Here is a 23,124-nt window from a genome sequence, read left to right as displayed (position 1 = left end):
GTATCTGTGTATTCAAAGTGGTTAGGATAGATATATAGTTACATTCTCTTAATGAATAGAATGATTTGTTCTAATGGTGTTTGTAAATAGGATATCATGCCCGTATCATGTACAGCAATTAACCAATGGGAAGAATGTATGCAATGTGTTAATTATTGAAACTGTCCTACCAATTTGATTTGAAACTGTCTCATTACTATTTGTTTCTCAATAAAATTATAGGAAAAAAAAAAAGGCCAGGGAGATGGCTCAGTAGAATAAACACTTGCCTGGCAAGTGCAAGGGCCTGAGTTCAATCTCTGCTTCTGAAAAAAAAAAACTGGTAACAGAAAAAAAATTGCATTTCAAGGAAGAAACAGAAACATGAAGTGTGACTAGAATGTGGGATCTGTAATAAACTGAAGTAAGAGAATTTCATGTTAACACTGATAATTCACTTATAAATCCCACAGCCACTGAGCAGCTCCTATGTGATAAACACTTGTGTGACCATCACGATGAGCGTGAGGATGGCAAGCACTATGATACTGGCAATAACAGCCTCTAACACTAGTCTAGGACTTAGCACAACATGAAAGAGATAGGCATGGGCCCCACCCTTGTTGACATTTGTAATCTAGCTGGGAAGACAGACTTAACAAATAACTCCAAGCACTATTTGTGCTATGTTGTGAATTTTATATGCAACAGGAGGGGTGACAGGTGGCCTGACCTAGTCTAAGGGCACATGAAGGCAGAGAGTGACATCATCAGATTTTATTACTGAATGGGCTGGAAGGAAAGAGAGGAAAAGCATGCAGGACAGAGATGAAGGTTGCTAAAATTTTAAAAAGTAGCAGTATTTGTGAAACATCTCCAAGTTAAAGGAGTAACCCCACACAAGTTTTTTGAAACTGCTTTCTCCTCTGGATTCCAGTTATTTATTAGCTCTCTAAGGAACTTATCGCTCTCAAAATCTCCGAACCATCACTTCACAGAGCATATACATTAAAGGTGGGAACTGAAAAGTGAATGGCAGCACAAAGACATGAAAAGGAAAAGCAGAGCTGCTCAGCACCTGTGCCTGTTGCCTCCCAGCTCCTTCAGACCCCTTAGGAAAGAAAGATGCCCTGAGACCCTCCACAGAGAAAATGAGGGCCAGAAAGGCAGTCTCTCTAGAAATACTTGATAGGCCATGAAAGTTTTCTACCATAGTAAAGCAAGGAAATCAACTCTTCGAAGAGATTATTCACAAATATAGAACAAATGTTGTAATTAAAGATCCTATAGCTCTTTTCCCTTGAAAAAAGAGGGTTTGTTTAGAAGGCAGGAGTAGTAGGTCAAACTGTTAGCCCTGTTTTTGCGGAGTGAGATGATAGACATCTTATCTCCCTCTGGGTTCAAGGAATAGCTATGAATAGTTATGAACTAATCAATCTGATGCATCTTTTTGCACAATTACATTCTGAAAGCCATTGGGAATACAATAAGGAGTTAAAATAGATATGATTCTTGATAGAATTCTAGCTCAGTAAAGAAGTTGAGAGTCTAAATAATAATCAAGCAATAACATTTAAAGCTGCATCTGTCCCTGGGCCTGCTGTGCTGGCCCCACCCCCAGGGCACGCTGTGATGGCAATTGAGACTGGGCGTGGTGGTGCACACCTGTAATCCCAGCTCTTGGAAGGCTGTAAACAGGCAGATCACTATGAGTCTGATATAATAGTGAGACACTGAACACCCTGTAGACCCTTCCCTAAAATATGAAAAAAAAAAAAAGCTGCATCTGTAAGTATACCTGAGGATTCAGTGAAGCAGACTGTGGCCTAAACAATGAGCTACTGGACAGAGAATAGGAGAATGAGTATTAATTAAATGGATGAAGAAAAGGGGGAGAACAGTGGCAGAGTGAATTAACTTGACAAACAGTTGAAAGAAGCTTCCAAGTTCTAAAAGCCCTGATAGGTAACTGAAATAAAAGAATGAAACTCGGTCTACAGGTTAGAAAAAATCTGCTATTTGCTAGGTGTGTGAATCTGGTCATTACCTGACCCTCAATATCTTAATCTGTACAATAAGCAAAAATATTGTCTATGTTGCAGGCATATTATTGTCTGCTTGGCACTTAAGTAGTAAATTTTGCGATGACTAGACTCAGGAAGTCAGAAGGGCACATGGGAGAAGCAGTGTTCCTTAGGGGTCAACAGCTGACAGTGTTTGGTGAGACTGTCCGGTACAGAACACAGGTACAATATTTGCTAGATCTGTGACCTTGGATGAAAGACAAGCTTTATAATGTTCAGTTTCTTCAACTGTAAAAGAAAGAAAGAAAAGTACTGAGTTTACAGATTTCTATAAAGCACCTGAGAATCAAAAGTAGTAATGCATAGAAAGTGTGAAAGATTGCTTACATAAAACCTAGACTATATGTTTTGCATGTATACAATGCTTTACCTGTATAGATGAATAAGCAGTTAGTTATTTTTGCTGTTATCACTTTGAGTATGAAGGTGAAACTAGATAAGGCCACAGACCTCCTAGAAAATCTTGATCTAGGTGTTAAAGAATGAATAAGTATTAGATAGACAAAAATGCTGTTGAATTTTCTCTGTTCAAGCTACAGGAAAGCACTTTTGGAAGCACTATTGTGAGTATTTCCATGGGGTTGAAGTCTCAAGGAGAATATTAAGAAAAGTCTTGTGAGTTCTTTATTTTAAAATACACCTTTACCGCAGCTGATGCCACAAGCTTGAAGGCAGAATAATGTGGGAGCATAGTCTTTGAAATCAGACCTGGGTTCTAATCCCAAACCTACTGCTTCCAACTGCATGATTGTATGCCAATTACTTTCCTTCTCTGAGCTTAGAATATAAATCTTTAAAGTAGTAATGGTGTCCTCCTCATGAAGACATTATGAAGATTATACAATATAATGCATTTGAAGCACCATGTTTGGCATATAATAAGCACTTGATAAATGTTAGTCATTGCTATTATTGTTTAGGCCATATTAAAGCTGCATGGCATTACCCAGTAATTTTGTTCAGTGCATGAGGTAATTACACTAAACACTAGGGTATGTCATATTACATACTCAATGGTGAGGTATCCAAAGAAACATCATGAGTAATTAGATGAGAAGAGTTCCTACATGGCAGTGATTACAGGTATTTATCTTCATGGCCTCCATGGCTTTGACAGAGTTATATATAATGGGCTCTAAATAAATGTTGAATTAATTAATGAGTGATCCTTGTGCAGATTTTAAAACAAAACTTTCTCTGCTCATAAATATTGTGCATATTTCTGTAGGTAATTCATAAATTAAAATACTGTAATTTCAAGAGCAGTGGAACAACCATTGCTATCATCTTGATACATTTCACTCTAAGGTGTGCTCATGTATGCATGCATTGGTATGTATACATGCATAATACTTATGGAGAATCATAATATTTGAATAAATACACATATTTAATTTTGTTCAGGACATGTAAAAGCTATTTTGCTTCATTTTATTAAGGATAATTTATAAGTATGATGTGCACACTGTATTACATTCTATAAAAGTGTGCCATATAGTTTATTTAACTATAGTCCTACTGTTAGGCCTTTAGTGTATGTCAAGACTAAATCATCTTCAAATATAAATTGTGTATTTTCATATTGAGTGAATTCTTAGTTTGGGGATTGTAAGCAACTTGAAAATCTACTTATTAAAAATCTCTCTATTATCTCCTTCCACAGAAAAATTATAAGAATATAATTTACATAAAATATTGTTGGCAATTTCAGCAGGCTATAAATTTCATGAAGCCCATCTATGGTCCCTGTCTCATGGTCTCCACATCAAAACTGTGGATATAAAATGTATCAATGTAAGGCAGTACATGAAAGTGAAAGTGCAAAGACTAACAATCTTGGGGATAAATGATCTCTAAAAGACTATAGAGGGGCCGGGGAGATAGCTCAGTAGAATAAGCACTTGCCTGGCAAGTGCAAGAGCCTAAGTTCAATCTCTGGTTCTGAAACAAAAAAAAAAAAACAACTATAGAATATTTGACCATTTTCATAACATTGCCCATTCTCTGTTCATTCTTACATTTGAAATAGTTCAAGTCTTAGATTCGATATTACATTTCTCTACACCTTCTGTTGAGTGATAGCTTATATGATGCATCTTTATGATCCTTAGTGATGGAAAGTTTCACAGAGGTCCCAGTGTGCCACCTCCTTTCACTGTGAGCTCTTGCAGCCTGGACACATGTGGCATTACTGTGTTGATGCCTGCTTTCTGTCCTTCCATTGCTCCTGTCTTATGCACAATTTGTCTTGAGAAAAGATACAGCATGATTCAGCACTGAATGATACAGTTACTTAAGGGAAAAAAGGTCATTTCACAATGCCAAAAGTAAAACACTTAGTAGCACAAAAACATAAAAAGGATATACTCATTACCTTAAGTCATAAATATTGTAATATCAGGGGCATGATGCTAACACGGCCTTTGTGTAGTTCTAAACAAGGAGGATTATAACCTTAAATGGTTGTCTTATTTTTATGCTTTAATATGCAGTATGAACCTGATTCTAATGCCAACTTGTACATTCTGTAAATAATTCTAATACATCCTCAGAATAAAGGAAAGTAGTGGTTTTTAATTTTGGTTGTTGCTTCCACTTGTTGCTTCTGAAGATAGAACAATTCCTATTGTGAAATCTAGGATAGGAAAGAGCATAATCCGATGTGTGCAGCATATAAGCCGATATAGTGCTCCTCCATCTTTGTCTAGGTTTATGCCTCATGTGTTTGGAAAACTCTAAATTATCACCAGACTCCAAAGAATAATGGAAAAGAAAAATTCTAAGAGTAATTCATATTAAAATTATTTCTTTCTCTCCCTCATAGCTTCATCATCCTTCCCAAGGCTTCCGGTTTGGAACTGTCCGGGAAAGCAGTGCTGAAGACTATGTGAGGCAAAGTTTCCCAGAGATGCACGAGTACATGAGAAGATACAATGTACCTGCCACCCCTGATGGAGTACGGTATCTGAAGTGAGTGTCAACCTCCTCTGTCCTAAAAGTGCTCACTGAGAGAGAAATCACTAGTTACTGTTGTATTCGTTAGTTTTTAAAATGACAGACAAGGGCTGGCGAGATAGCTCAGCAGCATAAGAGCCTGCTTGGCAAGTGCAATGTCCAGAGCTCATTCTCCAGTGCCGCATGCTGTGCCATGCTGAGTGCACTGTGCTAGCCCCAGAACTAGGTGTGGTAGCCCACAGGTCTTATCCCAGGGCTGGGGAGGCTGAGACAGAAGGGTCATTGTGAGTCCAAAGTGCGTAAAGAGACCTGTATGAAAAAATAAAAATAAGGTGACACGCAAATATACACTATGTGTTTAATAATATCTCATATAGAACAGTGATCATGTAATTCTGTGACTATATCCCTAGTTACCTGCATAGTGTTAGGTTGGCATTAGCTTTGATTAAAAAGCCAATGGGGTCATTAGTGTAGCAGATGGTGGGGGAAGCAAATATTGGCTTGACATCACTTGTAGAAACCTGGGTGCTGAGATGATCAAACACACAGGGAATGTAGCCAGAGGATAAAGTGTCCCAAAACAACCTTTTCCTTCTCAGCGAATCCCTAAGCCCATGGAATGCCTCTGCTTGCCATAAAGAAATGGAGTTTATCTTAGCGATTTCCTGTTAGGAAGGAAATAAGGTATAAGGCTGCATTTTCCATCCCTGCATCTTTCTCATCAGAATTTATGAGAAGCAATCAAAGACAATTACATTGCCAGGGAAGATTATCAGAGCCTGTAATTCAGTGAAGCTGAAAGCAAAGGAGGACAGTGCACTTATGGGTCTGCTTGTCTAGTCTGCCTGGGAAGAAGGAATGAATGCTACCCAGTAACTACCACTGCATGAAAGGTCTCTCTCTCTCCTGCCTGATGACATCAGGATTATAACACACATCCAAATTCCCAATATCTTCAACTGTGTAGTATCAAGAAACTAGTTTGTCCACGGTCAGTTACAATAATAATCCCAATAGACAGCAGGGCCCACTGCCTCAAATTCTTTCTTAGGAAAGAGAGGAAATAAAGAATTTCATGGGACATACGGGCTTTGTGTTTCTTGAGAGCTCTGGAAATAGGCCCCTTAAACAATTTTATTGACTTTTAAATAGTGCTTGGAAAGGAAGCTGTGTGCTTTTAGATTTGCAAGGTTATATATGATGTCTAAGTAATAGGAAATGGTACTTTTAATGTTGCAAGAACACTAAAACATTAGAGTTCCTTTTTGAGAGAGTTTAGAACTCCAGAGTCTCCCAGATCCTTTTCTGTTTCTTTCCTTCAGGCAAATGCATGGTTGAGAGAGAAAATAAGACATCAGGGAGCTAGCAATGGCTCCCAGGTAGGCAGTAATGGTAGACAGACTGGGATCTACTGGCAGTACTGTAAAAGTCAAAGGAAGCACTTCAGCAGTTCCACTCAACTTGATGCATGCAATTATCCCAGTGCCTTTACCTTACAAGGTCCTCTTAAGCTCAGTATTGACCCTACCCAAGCCTGAAGAGTAGCAACCTTTATGAAGTCAAGCACAATGAAGAAGTACAGACAGTTAATTTTCCATGGCAATACAGCTAACAAGTGATAGAGTCAGGGCTATGATCCAGTTTCTCACACCAAACCACTGCTTCCGGCTCATTTGGAAACCACAAAGGAAGGCAGCTCCTTCATATTCAACAAATGGTCCCTGTTCCAACAGCATCTACATTGCTGTGAGCATCTGTGAGCTAAATAGAAATAGAAAATCTCCCCAGGTGTGATGGTACTCCCCTGTAATTCCATCACTCAAGGGGCTGAGGCAGGAGGACCGCAAGCCTGAGGCCAGCCTCAGCTACATAATGAGACATTATCTCAAACAAACAGAAAAAAAGTCTCAGGCCCCAAACCTGCTCCATCAGAAACTGCACTTTTTTTTCTTTTAAAGAGAATTTTAAAAACAGATGAAACATTAAAATGGTGCAGAATTTCAAAAAACAAGATGATAGAAATTCAACAATGGTTGTTACATTGTACATTGTTTTCTTCCAAGTAGTTGCTTGGATGACCAGATATGAGCACGTAGCTGCATTTTAACAAGCTCTCTGGGTGATTTCCTGAGAACAGGCAGAGCTCATCAGCAGTGCTTTGTTTCTCCTCTCTAGGCTTTCTCCCCATCTTTGTCCTAGTCACTACACACACTCTTAGATACCACAACAAACAACCACAGTCCTCGAGCTACTCTTGGCATCTCAGAACTCTGCCCACTAGGTCCTGTTCCCAAAGTCCATATGAGACAGGATTCTGTGTCTCAACTTGTGCTTCCTCTCTCCCATCACATCCTCCTGGGCTTAGACCTATACTCTCCTGACAATAAATCCTAATTAAAATGTTCATTTCTTTAACATGACTGGTTTTGTGGTATATATATTCATATATATATATATATATATATATATATATATATATATATATGAATGCTCAAAAAGAAAAAAGACATCCTGGTTCTATAATGAGAGAAATCACTTGAGACCCTGCCAACCACAACAGTGATTCAGCCAGTCTGGAAGCCACTTGTACCTGGAACCAACCCAGCCACATCTTTACCAGTGACTCAGGGCCCCAAGGGAGTCAGTGAGCTGACTTCTTCCTGCCTGCCGATGCAAAAGAAATCTATCATAGCTAACTGCACTTTACAGTCCAAAGCCAAGTGTATTATTTAAAGATACCAGTTTCAATGAACAGGAAACACTGGTTGAAAACACAAAACTGAACCTAAATTTTATTCTAGTTTCATATTGCTACCACAAATACTTGTGGGATGTTGGTAAATGGTTGCTTGCTGCTGTGTAGCTCCTCTAAAGATCATTTTGTTACTGTGGCAATCAAATGTTAGAGAAACATATTTTGGCTTGATTTTGATTATTTTTGTGGCCACAATTCCCATTAACGCTTTGTATCGTCAACTCCTAGAAGACAATTCACATCCTCAGCCCTTTTTGAAGCTTCCCACTGCTATGAATTGGGAAAATGTTTCTATTTTAAAGTTAAACAGTACTCCTGTTTAGAGTTTTTAAAGTGTCCCTAGAAAAGGAATAACATGTTGAATTTTCCATTTTATTTCCCGAAAGCATAGGAAAAGGTGGCAATTGTAACTGACACCAGAAAGAGAAGTTGATCTACTCACTATATAGCTACATGAGGCCCAAACAAAGACATCCATTTAGAAAAGTGTTTCTTGCCCAGTGATTCCTCTTCATGTGTCTAGGGATGGCTTTCTTGTTTCAGTTTTTGATGATTTAACTATATTCTCCTCTAGGTTTAGAGGTCAATTCTTTGTTGAATTTTAGCAGCCTTAATCCTGGTTCTAAGAGAAAAAGGACTTGGGTCAGGTGGAAGACAGAAGAGCTACTTTCTTTACAAAACTGTTTGAATATGGCCATTTTAAGAAAGGAGGTTTAGAAGTAGAGGAAGAAAAGATGGATTTAAAAAAAAAAAACAAACAGGATCAAACTGTATTATGTACATTTACCCACTCCCAAGCATGATGTAAATTGCATGTATCACAAATATCTATTAATAATAAAAAGAAATGTTTGGAAAACTGTAGGAGTAGAAGCAATTTTCTTAAGTAAATATATGTCCTAAAGGTTTCTAAAAAGGACTTGAGGTGAACAAAAATAAAGCAGTCCATGGCCAGCCCCCCTTTGGTGCTCATCCTTCCTTTCTGTCTTTGCAGGGAAAACTTAGCCTACACTCAGATGTACACTTCCTCTGGACCATTTCTGCATTGATTTGCCCAAAATGAGAAGACTCCTAAAGGATACCCAGTGCATCTGATGGCATCTCTAGTCTGCCACCAAGTCACTGTTACAGCCCAGAGATACAGACCTTTAATTATTCCTGCCTAAGCTGCCATTACAGTGGAAGTAAAACGTGAATCTCAGGAGAAAAATTGATAAATTAGGCCACTAAGATCTATTACATAAGCTTTCCCTTCCACCTATTGAATGTACTCCATGGATTTAAAGAACTATAACTTCTTGTTCTCCAAAAATGTTAAGATGTTCTCTAAGTATTTCCTCAATATCTAGTCCTGAATAAGAAATAATTTAGAGACTAAAGAACATAATTATGATCATGACAAAAACAAATAAAACTTTAAACATCTGATTAATGAGATCCCTTGACCCCAACCTTTCCAAGTCATATAAATGCCTCCATGTCACCTTCCCTCTCTGAGCCTCAGTTTCCTATTTGCTATGTCACAGTCTCTGAGTGATAAAATTCTATGGAGGAAGTGAAGTCAAAGCTTAACAGGAAGTTGCTCTGGTAACATAAGGATTTAACCCTTTTGGTGTAGTTTCCCATTCAACTCAGAGTTTCTATACCTTTGTTGTAGGATTAAAAGTTATGAAACACAATGGCAGACAAACTCCTAGGAAGAACACCATATGCTCTGATAAGTGCCCATCTCCCTGGTCTCTCTCTGCAGATCACTGCACTGGCAACAAACCTGCATCAGCAGCTAGCAAGCTTGTGCCGTCCTAAGTATCCAGTTTCTGTCCCTTAAACTAAAGCCAACTGTCAGGCCTACTGCTTTGTGCCAATTAATGAATGATTTTTGTTTTTCTTCTCCTGCTCCTAAACACAGGAATGATCCAGAGAAACTAGACGCCTTCATCATGGACAAAGCCCTTCTGGATTATGAGGTGTCAATAGATGCAGACTGCAAACTTCTGACAGTGGGGAAACCATTTGCCATAGAAGGTATTTATCAGTCACTCTGCTCTCTTTTACTCAAAATGTGCTCAGATTGCTAACCTAGTAAGTTACAAATGCCCAAGTTAGAGGCAAGGAGCTATTTATCTTCTCTTGTTTTCATTTTCAACTCCTAAGCACTTAGGCTATTAAGATGCTGAAGTTAAGAATTTTCCACCAACTCAACAAATATTTATTTATGCATTCATTAGGGGAAAAAATTCTTTACCAAATGATAGTGGTTCAGCTCTCTGGAAGTGGTAGCAATGAGGAAACCAATTTTAGTTTAATCAGTATTTTTGGCTCTTAGCTTTTTGTTTGCTTGTTTTGTGGTGAAAGGGGTCAAGCCTACAGCCTATTCATGCTACACAAGGGCTCTCTCTACCACTGAGCTGTACCCCCAGTGCCTAATCTTTCTTTTCAAGTGGTCAAATTCTGTAATGAATCTTTTACAAAAACTAGAATAATTACATTTGATGACTCAAAGAGTTTCAATACTGATCTAATTGAATTTTTCATTTTAGACCAAAGAAGGCCCAAGGATATCATTTCACATTTTCATAATCATCCAATTAGGTGGTAATACTCGGATTAAAATGCAAATCTTATGGTTCCTAAATGTTTCCTACTAGTTGAAAAATACGTAGAAAAAAGAAATAAAATTTCACTCTATGATTTATTGCCCTTAAGATCCTAAAATAACCTTGTTTGGAACTCTAGGTTTTCCTTTTCCTCACTGGCAGCAATTTTTGCTTCCAACCACATCAACCAATCAATCAAACTTAAGTACCAAAGAAGGATTGCTTTGTCAGTAGCTTCTTTCATTCTGAATGACAGTTGATATATGGAGCTGATAGTTTGAGCCAGCAAGTGTCATGTCTCCCAATTCCCAGCTTCCTCTCCCTGACAGTACATGCTAGTTCTCAAGACAACCACGCTCACTGATTAGAAACCATTGGTTTGCAAATGATCCCAGGGGGTGCCCAAGTCCTATTTCCAGAAATTTGTGCTATGCTGTATGTTAACGAGGGTATCAAGACTAATGTGATTCTAATTTCCTAACCTACTTGGTCTCTGTCTCCCCTAACTGCATCAGCAGAATTTTTTTTTTCAGTCTTCATTTTTACAATGCATGAGAAACTCACACTTGGTACTATTTCTTCAAGCCTTCTTCTAGGAGAAATTAATGTGCTTTCCAGGCATAATGACCCTTACCTGAAACAAGGATGGATTTTGGGGAGGGAAATAGTGGTAGTAGAGAAAGAGAGAAAGCAAAATCTAGAAAACTGAAAAGACATCAGTCTACCCTCATTTTAATGCAGCAGTGGAAAAATTCCTATTTTGTGGTACTTGGGCATACAGAAGAGATGTCATGTTTTATTTCTGTCCCAAGTGCACTGGGTAATTGAGGTCCCTCCTACCATTAGCAGCTACTAAATGAGTCATTTGTAGACAGCATAAGAATGAGGGGCTCCATTTGGCACCTTTGTCTCCAGGGGACAACCCTATCTTATCAAAAGGCAGTGTAGGGTGGCTTGTTTGCCTCTGCTGGACCTCCGTGCCAGATGCCACACAATTAACTCCCCACTGGTTTCCTGTTTATGTCTCCATCTGTGCTGGTGAGACACAGCATCTTATACTTCCAATCACCTCTAGACACTACATTGTTCTCAAAGAAAATAAATACAAGATGGCACATGGTGACACTCTCCCTGGAAGACAACAGGAAGACTGCAGATTTGAATAGAGGAAGCGCTGTCATCATCAGTCTAGACTCTGAATGGATGGGGTACAAATTGGAAAACTCATTTCAATGATTGCCTCAGGAAGAAGTTCAAAACCTGAACAGTGAACTTGGAGAAACACAAAGAGAGGATGGTTATACGTTATGCATAACAAAGCAAGACTAAAAGCTTGACCACCATTTATTAAAACATGATAATCTCAAAGATGCCTTGGAAATGTTCCTAATAAACTTTATTTAGTATTTAAAATTAATTTAACAGGAATATTATATGTTTTTCTTTGGCAATATTTAGGTTTTTAAACTTAAAAATGTGAACTTCATTATTAAGTGAGATTGCATAGGTATAAAAAAATCAAAGCAATCTCTGACTAATATTTGTTCATTCAGGAATGTTGTTGCATATATTTAATCTATATCCTTTAATAGGATCTAGGGAAATGTTAAACAGATATCAAGTATCAAATAAATCATGTAATACTCATTTCATAACTCATTAGTTTAAATTTGAAATAAGTACTTAGCTCACTTTTTAAAGTGGTTAATCAAATGTATCCTCATAATTTGCATATAGTTTCCCAAGTGTTTAAATGATTTCTAGAACATAGATAGGAAAGAAATCAGGGTCCACTTACTCCTTCAACCTGGATTTACTCATATATCCATTCTGTGTAGTATTAGCGCTCTAACTTACTCTAAGTGCTGCTGTGCTCCGAATGTTTGCATCCTAGCTGACATTCCTGAGCTGCCACCTATCCCCAGTGCATTAGGCAGGGAGGCCATAGTACAGGTGATTAGGTCATGAGGGCTCAACTCTTATGAAATGGGATCAGTACTTTTATAATGCAGGGCTGAGCTCACCTAACCTTTCCAAAGCTGGAAGCCATCCGTGAACCCAAAAGCAGGTTTTCATCAAACACTGAATATGTTGATACCTTGATCTGTGACTTCCCAACTTCCAGAACACTAAGAAAGAAGCATTTATCACTTATGATGCAGCTAGTCTTCAGTATTTTGTTATATACAGACTTAAAAACTAAAGTATAAGTAACAAATACATTTACTAACTTCATCCTTCTGCACTTATTTAGGTGTTAAAAGTAAAGTAAGACCAGTGAGAGAGAGAGTGATGCCATGCCGAATTTGAAATTTTCAGGAGTCTTCTTTTTCACTAAAAAATGCACAGCAAAACAGGTCAAAACTGTGAACAATTCAAGAAGCTGGGTGGGGTGGTCCATGCCTGTATCCTAGCATTGTTGGAAGCTGAGGCAGGATGACTGCAGCTTAAGAGTCCTAACTGACCAATTGGTTTGCTAATAATTATTTAATATATGCTTAGAGCACTTGCTCTGGAATCTGGGGGCTGGATTTAGAATTACTGTCCTTAACTGGAGAATTTCTTAGCTCCTCATCTGTATAATGAAGATATGAATAGTATGTTTATGATAAAGTTCTCCTTGAGGACTAAGTGACATAATACATGTAAAAAGCATACCTGATACATAAGAAATACTTAAAAATTATTATTTTATACATTAAATTAATAAATTTGGACTCATACACTATGAAATTCTCCCTGGGTAGCATGCATAGATAGCACCTTCTCTCCCCAGTATGATGTGCCAGGATTGGGAGTGCAGACATTTTTAAAGTCCCTTTTGCAAGTGGGACCATTTCAATATTTTCTGACCCACTGTCACAGAGTAGCTAAGTCTGGTATCCTGAGATCTAACTGTAAAACTAAATGATTCTTTTTTTTTTTCTGAAGCCTCTTTAACACTATCTAAGATCTTATTTTCAAAACAACCATTTTCCAACCACAGTTCAGGTAGATGCTATTGGTCTATCAATGTGTAACTATACATTTGCTAGTCAAAACATATTGCCATTACTCTTAGCTGAATAATGCTGATTTATCCATGGAGAAAAGATCAGGATTCTATTCTGAAAATTGTTCTCTTGGGCTATTAAGCTGTATCCAATTTCCAGAGTGCCTGATGCCTTCATCTTTAGGGTTGAAGGATTCCATTTTGCCTCATCCATCAACCACAAAATAGTCAACCCTTTCCTTATTGCAAAGCCATATTTCTAATGATAATGAAAGCAACTCTGGCCAAGTTGAGTCAGCAATTTTAATGTAAGAATTCTTTGACCAGTGAACACAATGAAATTCAAAAAGCAACTGATAAAGCAGGAAAATGGAAACGATTCCTTCAATTTTTACTATTTTGTTTCTGAATAAAATGGATTGTATGTATTGTAACAAGTACCTCTTCTCAGTGCCACATAAGTTTTTCCCATTTTCCCCTCATATCAATGTATGACTTGCTTTAATTAACTAATAATTATGATTAACACTGGAAATCATTAAAATAGTAATATCCAATACATGTATTAAAATAGAAAACTAAAAAGCTAATAATCTACTTTTGGCAGCCAACTGAAAATTAACCCAGGCATGATGAAGTACAGTGATGTAACATTTATTATTTTCTATGCAGTATTTTTTTATAAATGTCTCTGTCACTTCAATATAGCTTTTACCTGAAGGGAATCTTATTACTTTTGTTAAGGCATCAAAATTCCATTTTTAGACTACACAGATTTATCATAAGTTCTACCTTTCAGTTTTTACACTTTCTTTTCACCTATTTTTGACACATCTATCAAAATATTACAGCAAGAATCAAAGGTGCCTCCCCCTCTCATTTTGTAGGTTTTTATCTGCAGAATGTCTGCAGAGTTCCTTTTTTGTCTCAGTTGTTATATGTGACCTTTACTTCATTTATGCCTAACCCTTCTTTATTTCCAAGAAAATTTATTAACTTTGTACCATGTGTATAGTTATCAGTGCTGCCACATCTCCCCTGTGCTGCCCTAAGCTCCATATAGACAGGTTCTATGTTTAATTTAACTTAGTAACCTCCGTAACGCTTGGCAGAGTGCCAGGCACTGAATAAGCATGAAACACATTTTTTGGAACAAATAAACAGATGAAGAGGTACTCAAGAAATGCTCACCAAATGAAAAATAGAAACGTTTCTACCATTATTACACCAGTGTGGATTGGAATTATTTGCTTTAAGAAGATTTTTTAGGAGAGCAATTAGTAATTAAGGGTTCTTGCTGGTGAATTTTCTGCAACATACAGTTTCACACAAGTTAATACCATTCTTACACAATATCTACACTACTTACTAAAAAGTTTGTAAGCAAACTCTGCTTGTGAACAGTATATATTTGTGTCTGCTGAAAACAAAGCACTTATTTTGTTATTCTTCTGATAAATTACCTGGCTTGAGGGATTATTTTGACATGCTTATAGTGATAAAGCCTGTACTGAAGGGGAAAGAACAGATCAAGGATTTTCTTGATTTGCAATAGATGTGGTGGAAGGGCCGGGGAGATGGCTCAGGGCAATAAGCGCTTCCCTGGCAAGTGCAAGGGCCTGATTTCAATCCCCGGCTCTGCCAAAAAAATAAAATAATAAAAAATAATAATAAATTAAAAGATAAAAAATAGATGTCGTGGAAGAAACATTGCTTTTAATGCCAAAATAACTACTTTCAAATGTTGGCTTTGCCAACCACTAACTTTGTGGCATTGGCAGTTGTCCATGAAATACATACTCTAGCACGAGTTCATGTAGGGATACTTATAGGATAGCTTCTGGCATACAGGGGGGTTGTGAAAGTCCTAATTCTCTTGGGGGGTGGTACTGGGGGTCAAACTCAGGACCTTGCACTTGCCAGGCTGATTTTTCATGACTAGAATCCCAGTTATTTCATTAAACTGTGTGCTTAGTTAAGTAAACAACTTTGGCCCAGTGCATGATTTACAAAATAGGAGAAGGTATACGAAATGCTTTGTAAAGAGCAGTACTTGAATTATAGTAACCCCTCAATATATATTAGAAATGATTGTTGTTTTTGTTGACAACTATTGATCCAGGGGGAAAGCACATTAATATCAAGCAAATTTGACCCAAACTAATTATTCTGACCACTAACCCACTCCTGTCAAATAGTTTTAAGACTTCCTATATCACTTTAATGTCCCAGGTTTTCTCTCTCATGGCACCCTTTTCAATGGCAATAAAATAATTATTATCAGTGCACTGTGAAATCTGACTTTCCAGGCAGCTGTTAAACTGATGGTATCCCTTCTTGGTATCACCTCAAAAAGTTAATAGCATCAAATCACAGTGCTATATGCATATTCATGCTTATAGCAGCAAAGATTGTAATAGCTAAACCTTGGAAACAATCCAAATGTCCATCAACTTATGAATGGATAAAATATTCTGGGTTTTTTTTTACACAACAAAATACTATTCTACCATAAAGAAGTATAAGCTTGAGACATTTATGACTAAATAAATGCACATTGAGACCATATTCTTAAGTGAAATAAAGCAGACAAACAAGTATTATATTGTCTCTCTGATGTGAGAAGCTAAAAGTGTAAATGAGGCCCAAAATGTAGAATGGGTATTGTGAAATAGGAAGAAACTGCTCAAAAGAAAAGTGGAACTAGGGAGGGAGAAGGGGTGAAAGATGGAAGAGAAAAGAAAAAGTTATGATGAAATTGAAACAAAGCTTTGGAGGAAAGAGGGATTGAAGGGAAAGAAGGAGCATGGGGAAACAAGAGGAATATAAATGCATCATGTCTAGGTACAAATTCCCTATGAGGACTATGACCATTACATAGATCTAAATGGTACCAATAAACTTAATAATACTTTTTTTAAAACTTATGACACACGTGTTGAAGCCATCTGTGTGCTATCATTGAAAGCTCTAAAAGAGCTGCCATAGACTGTACAGCCCACGAAGCAAAGACCATCTCTACCTTTCTCTCATAAAATCTTGACCACTTGGCACAATGCCTATTTGTTTAATAAAGTGCTTGTAGTATAAATGAATGGATGAATGAATGAGCTGATAAGTTCTTGAATAGGATTACACATGTGCCAGTATTCTCCCTGATGTATAAATAAGTACTGAGTAAATATTTGTGCAAATGAATTGGCAATAGAATTCATTATACGTTTCTAGACAAAATTGGTAACTTCCTTACAAAATGTTTCCCATAATTTAAAAAATATTATTTAAAGATAACATCAGCAGAAAGAAAACCTACCCATCCAAAATATTTTATTATCAGTTTTGTCTTTCAATTCAAAACTACAAGGCTCAAAACAGGCCCAAAAATAGCTCTTTGAAGGGAAAATTCTAATCATGCTTTTGACATAGTCATCTTTTCCTTGACTCACCACTGCTAGGGAGCAAACAAAATTATCAAGAGAAAAAATACACAGTTCTTTAAAACTCTAAAATTGTTTGGCATTATTTATTTTTGTTCTTTAATTGGTTATGTGTATGTCATATGCCTCATCTTCATTAAGAACAAAAATAAGATCCTTGTAATTAAGTTGTAAGATAGAATAATTATCACAAATATTTGTTTCCATTCAGAGTCTTTGAATCCTTGACATCCTTTTAGTCTTTATCAGTGAAAAGGGAACTAACTGCATATTTAATTTATCTTTCTCCATCATCTTGAGGACAAAAAAAAAGTATTTTTTAACTGTGCTACCCAATAGCTGAAAACAAGAAGCAGCTAATTAGCCTCTTTCACACACCTTATCAAAGAGATTAACAGTGCCATGAGAATTTGAGAAGCAAATAAAAATCATATAGTGTGAGGATGCAGTCTAAGCTAATTATGCAAATGATAACAAATTATATCCATCTTAGTGCTCTTTCTTCATTCCTTGCCTTGCCTCCTGTGCCTTGCATAAGGTAAAATCTCATCTTTAATTTATCATATCTTTGTATTTTTCTCACTATAGTTGCATCACATACATATGTACTTCTAAAAACATATTATGCTGTTTTCAATGTTTTTACAATTATACAATATATTCTTAGCATAAGTAATCTTTTGGGCCCAACTCAATGTTGGGTTTTTCACTGAAAAGCATATTGCTGGTTCATCTATATCATTGTATACCATTTTGGTTTATATATTTTACGTTATATAGTATTCCAGTTATGGGCTGGGGACATAGCTCAGAGGTCTAAGCCCCTTTCAGGCAATTGCAAGGACATAGGTTCAATCTCTGGTACTGCATGCCATGCAGAACCCCAGGTGTGCTGTGTTGGCCACCACAACCAGGTATGGTGGTACACACCTATAACCCCAGCACTTGGAAGGCCAAGACAGGAAGAACACTATGAGTCTAAGCTGTGTAGGGGAACCCTGTACCAAATAAATAAATACAAATTTTAAAAAATATTCCAGTTATGTACATAGCCCATGCTTTATTTACTCATTCCCTTGTTAAAGAACATGGGAGCTGTTCCCAGTTTTTTGCTGTTATAAACTGTGGCCCTAAGGACATCCTTACCCATATCTGTTAGTGTACCTATGGGGCAGTGCTTTAGGAATGTACTTAAGAACAGAACTGCTACCCTTAAAGCGTGTGAATATTCATCTATACAAAATAATACCAAGCTGTTTTCCTGAATGGAATACCAATTTCTATTCCAACAAGCAATGTGTATGCAATCTTATTGGTCCACACCTTCTCCAACATGCATCATTACCAGACTTTTTGTTTTACAATTGAAGTTAGTTATTATGTTCCTAATGATATTTTAGTTTTTGAGGTGTTATTTCATTATTGAAAAATAAACAAAATAGAGGGCCAGCCAAATAGCTCAGTGGATTAAAGTGTCTGTAATCAGGCCCAGGGGCCCAGGAGCTCGATCCCCAGGCCTTCTGTGCCAGCCCCAACCCCAGGGCACGCTGAGAGGATGATTGAGACTGGGCAGTGGTGGTATGCACCTGTAATCCCAGCTCTTGCAAGGCTGTAAACAGGTGGATCACTACCTCTGATCTAGTAGTGACACCGTGAACACCCTGTAGACCTTCCCTAAAATACAAAAAAATAAAACAAATTAAATTATTAAAAGAGGGTTATGTACTAACAAGTGAATGTCATAAACTGTATATTATGATTGATCTAATTTTGTGTATCTAAAACCCAGAGGATGGATCCTAGGAAAGTTGTACAGAAACCCTATCCCTGGTAAAAATCTGAAAGACTTGAAAGGAACAGCAGAAGACTCGAAATAAATTGTTCACTACTACACTGTGCTCTGCATGGCTTCCTTCATAGATTAACCTGATCTTCTCAGGGATACAGCTCCTCTATCATTCCTAAGAATGTCTTTGAGTCCCTTGAAGGAAAGATAACACAACTTCCCCATGCCCTTGTTATCAGACCTGATGACAGTATCACCCAAGTATGATGAAACCTCTCAGGAACCCTGTGAAAACTCACGTAAGATTTCATTTTCTCCTAGGATATGGCATTGGTCTGCCGCCCAACTCTCCACTGACCTCCAATATATCTGAGTTGATCAGTCAGTACAAATCACATGGGTTTATGGATGTGCTTCATGACAAGTGGTACAAGGTGGTTCCCTGTGGCAAGAGGAGTTTTGCTGTTACTGAGGTATGGAAATCCTACTGATTATATTGATACTTTGTGTAGTGTTATCCTAATGAATATTTTTTTTAAAAAACACCTTTGGCTGTGCCTCATACTCAGTGATTTAAGCCAGGGGTGGTGAATCTATCTGTGGCCCACATGCCACAGAGGTATCACTGAAAGCTCTGAAAGGTTCACCATCACTAGGCTATTTTAGGAACTTTGCTGGGTTATCATCCCCCCTAACTTTGTTTGGTTACCACTCCTATAGGAATTAAAAATGAGATATGTTTGTCTTAGATTTAAAAGCAATGCTATTTTGATGAGTAGATGTCTCAAGTTATGCCTTTCCTTATACCCAGAGATCCACAAGGACAGAAGAAATTTTGTTCTAAATTATAGCAACAGTATGCGGGACTGACATTAACAGTATTTGGCTTAATCATTACGTGTTGGTTATGATGTGGACTTCAAAACATCCTTTCAAATCTAATCAAAGCTTTGCTAATTTCCCACAGGTGACTACTAATAAATCCTTTGTGGATTTAAAATTAGACACACCTTAGCCTTTCTATTATAGAATCATAGTTTTTTTAAACTAAAAATGATAAATCTTCTTCTCATATTTGAAAGGCTAATATCCAGAGATAACAAGTTATTTTCCCAAGGCATATAAATAGTCTGTTGAAGTACTCTGTCTTTATAGCGTAATTAAAAATAAGTTTATAAAATGAATCAGAATTGGGATGATTAAAATAGGAGACTGAAAGTTGTAAGCAGAGACATAGGCTCAAATATTAAAAAATAGAAACCAATTAAATAAATACAAAGTCATTTAGATAATAAGAAAAAATATCTAAAGCCAACAATAATGGCTTCAATTATTATCCATTTGCCAAGAATCTCCAAATATGCCTCTCAGAACAGGTCATTCTTCTGAACTCCAAGCTACTCATCCACTTTTCTGCTTGAAGTCTCAAATTGTACTTGTTCAAACCTGAAGCCCTTATCCTCCCTATTAAATCTTCTTTTCTTCTTGCCCTTTATGTCTTGATAGTGACACTTGTCAGTGTCACTTAACACCCAGGTACTCATGCCACAACCTAGCAGAGATCTTTAATGCCTCGAGCCAGACCTCTCCACCTGCATCTATCAGCAAGCCTCTTTTGATAAAACAGATCTGAAATATGCCCATTTATTGTCATCTTCTCTATCATAACTCTAGGCCAAGATATCAATGCCCAACTACACCACTACAATCACCCCCTAACTGGTCTCTGTTTTCACTCTTGTGTTCCTCCACTTAGCTTTCTATGTGGTGGGTCACTCTTGTACTAGAAAGATGCAGTAGCCTCCTGTGTTCATTGGAACAAAATTCAAACCTCTGACTAGTCTACACTGCCCATTGAGACCCAGCCCGTCTGTATCTCAGCTCCATCTCATGCCACTTTCTTCCGGACTCATTACAGATGCATCATAATGGACATTATGGGTAAAGATATACTAGGAGCCTCTCTATCTCAGAATCCTTTGCAAGCCATTGCTTCCACCCTTCAAATAGCCCTCCCCCAACATTTGTTCAACTAATCCCATCACATTATAAAATCCTGGCTAAAAGCTTTTTCAGACCCTGATAAAATCTGACTAATCTGAATCATATCTTTCTATAAGATCTCATATTACTGCTTAGCATTTTCTCATGATTTACAAATTTCGCTATTTTAAATATGTATTGGATCAGGTTATGTCTAGTTTATTTCTTCATTAGAAGTTAAGACCTCTGGCCTCCTCAATGTCTCTTCTGTAACAGGCACTCAATGAATAATTGTTGGACAAATGAATCACAGAAACTGAATGACATACTGAGAAGAAGTTGGGGGTCAGAAGGTATGAACATCAAGTAGGAGTGATGTTGGTACTATACTGGATTGAATAGTGCCTCCCCAAATTCATGTCTATCCAAAATTTAAAAATCTGATCTTCTTTGAAAATAGAGTCATTGAAAGCCAATAAATTGAGATGAGAACATACTGGACTCAGGTGGGTCCTGAGCTCACTGATGGTTTCTGTATGAAAATATCCTATGAGTCCAGGAGTGGTGGCACACACCTGTCATCCCAGCACTTAGGAAGCTGAAACAGGATGAACAGTGTGAGTTTAAGGCCAGCCTGAACTACAAAGGGAGTTCAAGGCCAGCCTGAACTGCAGAATGAAACCCTGTCTCATAAAGACAAAAAAGAAGGCCTTAACGATGGACACACAGGGAAGATAGCCAAGAGGTAACAGAGGCAGAGACTGGAATATGCAACTTCAAGCAAAGGAATGCTAAGGGTTGCCTGCAATCGCCAAGAGCTAGGAAGGAAGCCTAAAATAGATTTGTCTCTCAGAGCCTCCAGAAGGAGTCAATCCTGCTGACAAGTGGATTTCAGACATTGATTTCTTGAACTGTGAGGGAATAAATTTCTGTTGGCTTAATCCTTCCAATTGGTGATAATTTTTACAGCAGCCCTGGAAAATTGATACAAGTATATGATAGACTAGATAGATAGATAGATAGATAGATAGATAGATAGATAGATAGATAGATAGATAGATAGATACATACCTACATACATACATACAGGCATACATGCATGCATGCATATGTGCTTACAGGCAGAAGCAATCTAGTCAATGTCCTTGAAATTAAGCTACTTATGATCTTCCTAGCTGCCATGAACAAAATGATTATAAGTTGAAAAGTTTTTTAGTCATGAAGAAAAGAAGTTATTCTATCTTCAACTATAAATTCTAAATCCATTCTTATTTGGGAAAATCACACTGAATAACAGCAACATTTGCAAAATGAAGAAAATATTCCTTCTCTGGCTAATTCTCATATTGTTTTTCATGGTTGTTCAAGGAGGCTGTTATTTGTGAATCAATGAAAACCCTGGGGAGGCACTGAACACACAATTCATAACCTCTGCTATTTTTGCAACCTACGCAACCTGCTGCAGAAAACAGGCCACTTAGAAGGATGGGTTGTGCTCATCCAAAAATATTTATTGAGTACTCACTGTGTGTCAGGCATTGTGATGGATATTTTGTACGCATCACCAAACAAGGCCCAAAGCTGCCTGTTTTGGAGATGTTTTAAGTTTTATCAGAGAATAACATACATTAGAGAGAATACATAAGTAAATTAGCTATGTTCCAGGATAGAAGCAGTTTATCCTGGTGATAACAGCAGAAAGGAAATCCTCACTAAGAAGACAAGTATAAACAAAAGATTTGAAGGAACAAAGTAGGGGAAGAAGTAGGGTCTGGCAGAATAAGCATGTTCTGTTTCCTATCATGTGATAGGACCACAGTAGGGACTTTAGTGCATTGGTTCTCACTACAACAGTATAAGCCAGGCACTGCTAGAGAAATATACTTGGAAAAATGTACATGGCCTTTCCTAAAAGAAATAAAATTGAGTTTACACCAGTCAGGTTATTCAGCCAAGAAAGAAATGAACCAGTTGTTTATAAACTGTGCAAAGGAATAATCACTTGATGTCTTTTTACCATTTGTAATGACCATAACACACTCTAGCCAAGATCTCTCACTGATTCAAAACTGCTCCCAGTCATGTCCTCAGAGACACATGAAAATGATTTTCACTTCCCCGGTTCACATGTCTAGACTATTGCCATTTCAGAGGATTACCAGATGAAGTTGTCAGTGGGAAGGACCATTCCACACCACAGCCAAGCATCTGAGTATGCAGCGTTCTGCGGAGGCAGAATTCAGCTCCACGCAAGCATACAGAGGGAGCGTGTGCTTGGAGAAATCCACTCCATGCTCATGTCAATGTGAAGTCTCTATCACCAGACATGATAAATTTGAGGTTTTATATTTCTGGATTTGAATCCTGGCTCTAGCAATTAACAGCTGAATGACTTCACTGCTCTTTATTTATTATTTTAATAATTGTATTGAGAAACAAATAGCAATGAGACAGTTACAAATCCGATTAGTAGGACAGTTTCAATAATTAATACATTGCATATTGTTCTCTTAGTGGTTATTCATTGTACAAGATGCAGACATGATATCCTGT

General features: G+C 37.4%; 1 protein-coding gene across 1 annotated transcript in view; it reads left to right on the top strand.

The window, feature by feature from the left end:
* Positions 1–23,124, top strand: part of Grin3a (glutamate ionotropic receptor NMDA type subunit 3A) — a 195,859-nt gene that overhangs the window by 129,063 nt on the left and 43,672 nt on the right. Inside the window, exons 4-6 of the mRNA XM_004638060.1 lie at positions 4,888–5,033; positions 9,686–9,801; positions 18,910–19,061. Coding sequence (XP_004638117.1) covers positions 4,888–5,033; positions 9,686–9,801; positions 18,910–19,061 — 414 coding nt within the window. The remainder of the gene's footprint in view (positions 1–4,887; positions 5,034–9,685; positions 9,802–18,909; positions 19,062–23,124) is intronic.

This window comes from Octodon degus, unplaced genomic scaffold (genome assembly GCF_000260255.1).
Source record: "Octodon degus isolate 3935 unplaced genomic scaffold, OctDeg1.0 scaffold00094, whole genome shotgun sequence".
Lineage (NCBI taxonomy): Eukaryota > Metazoa > Chordata > Mammalia > Rodentia > Octodontidae > Octodon > Octodon degus.
This window is presented reverse-complemented; position numbering and strand designations above follow the sequence as displayed.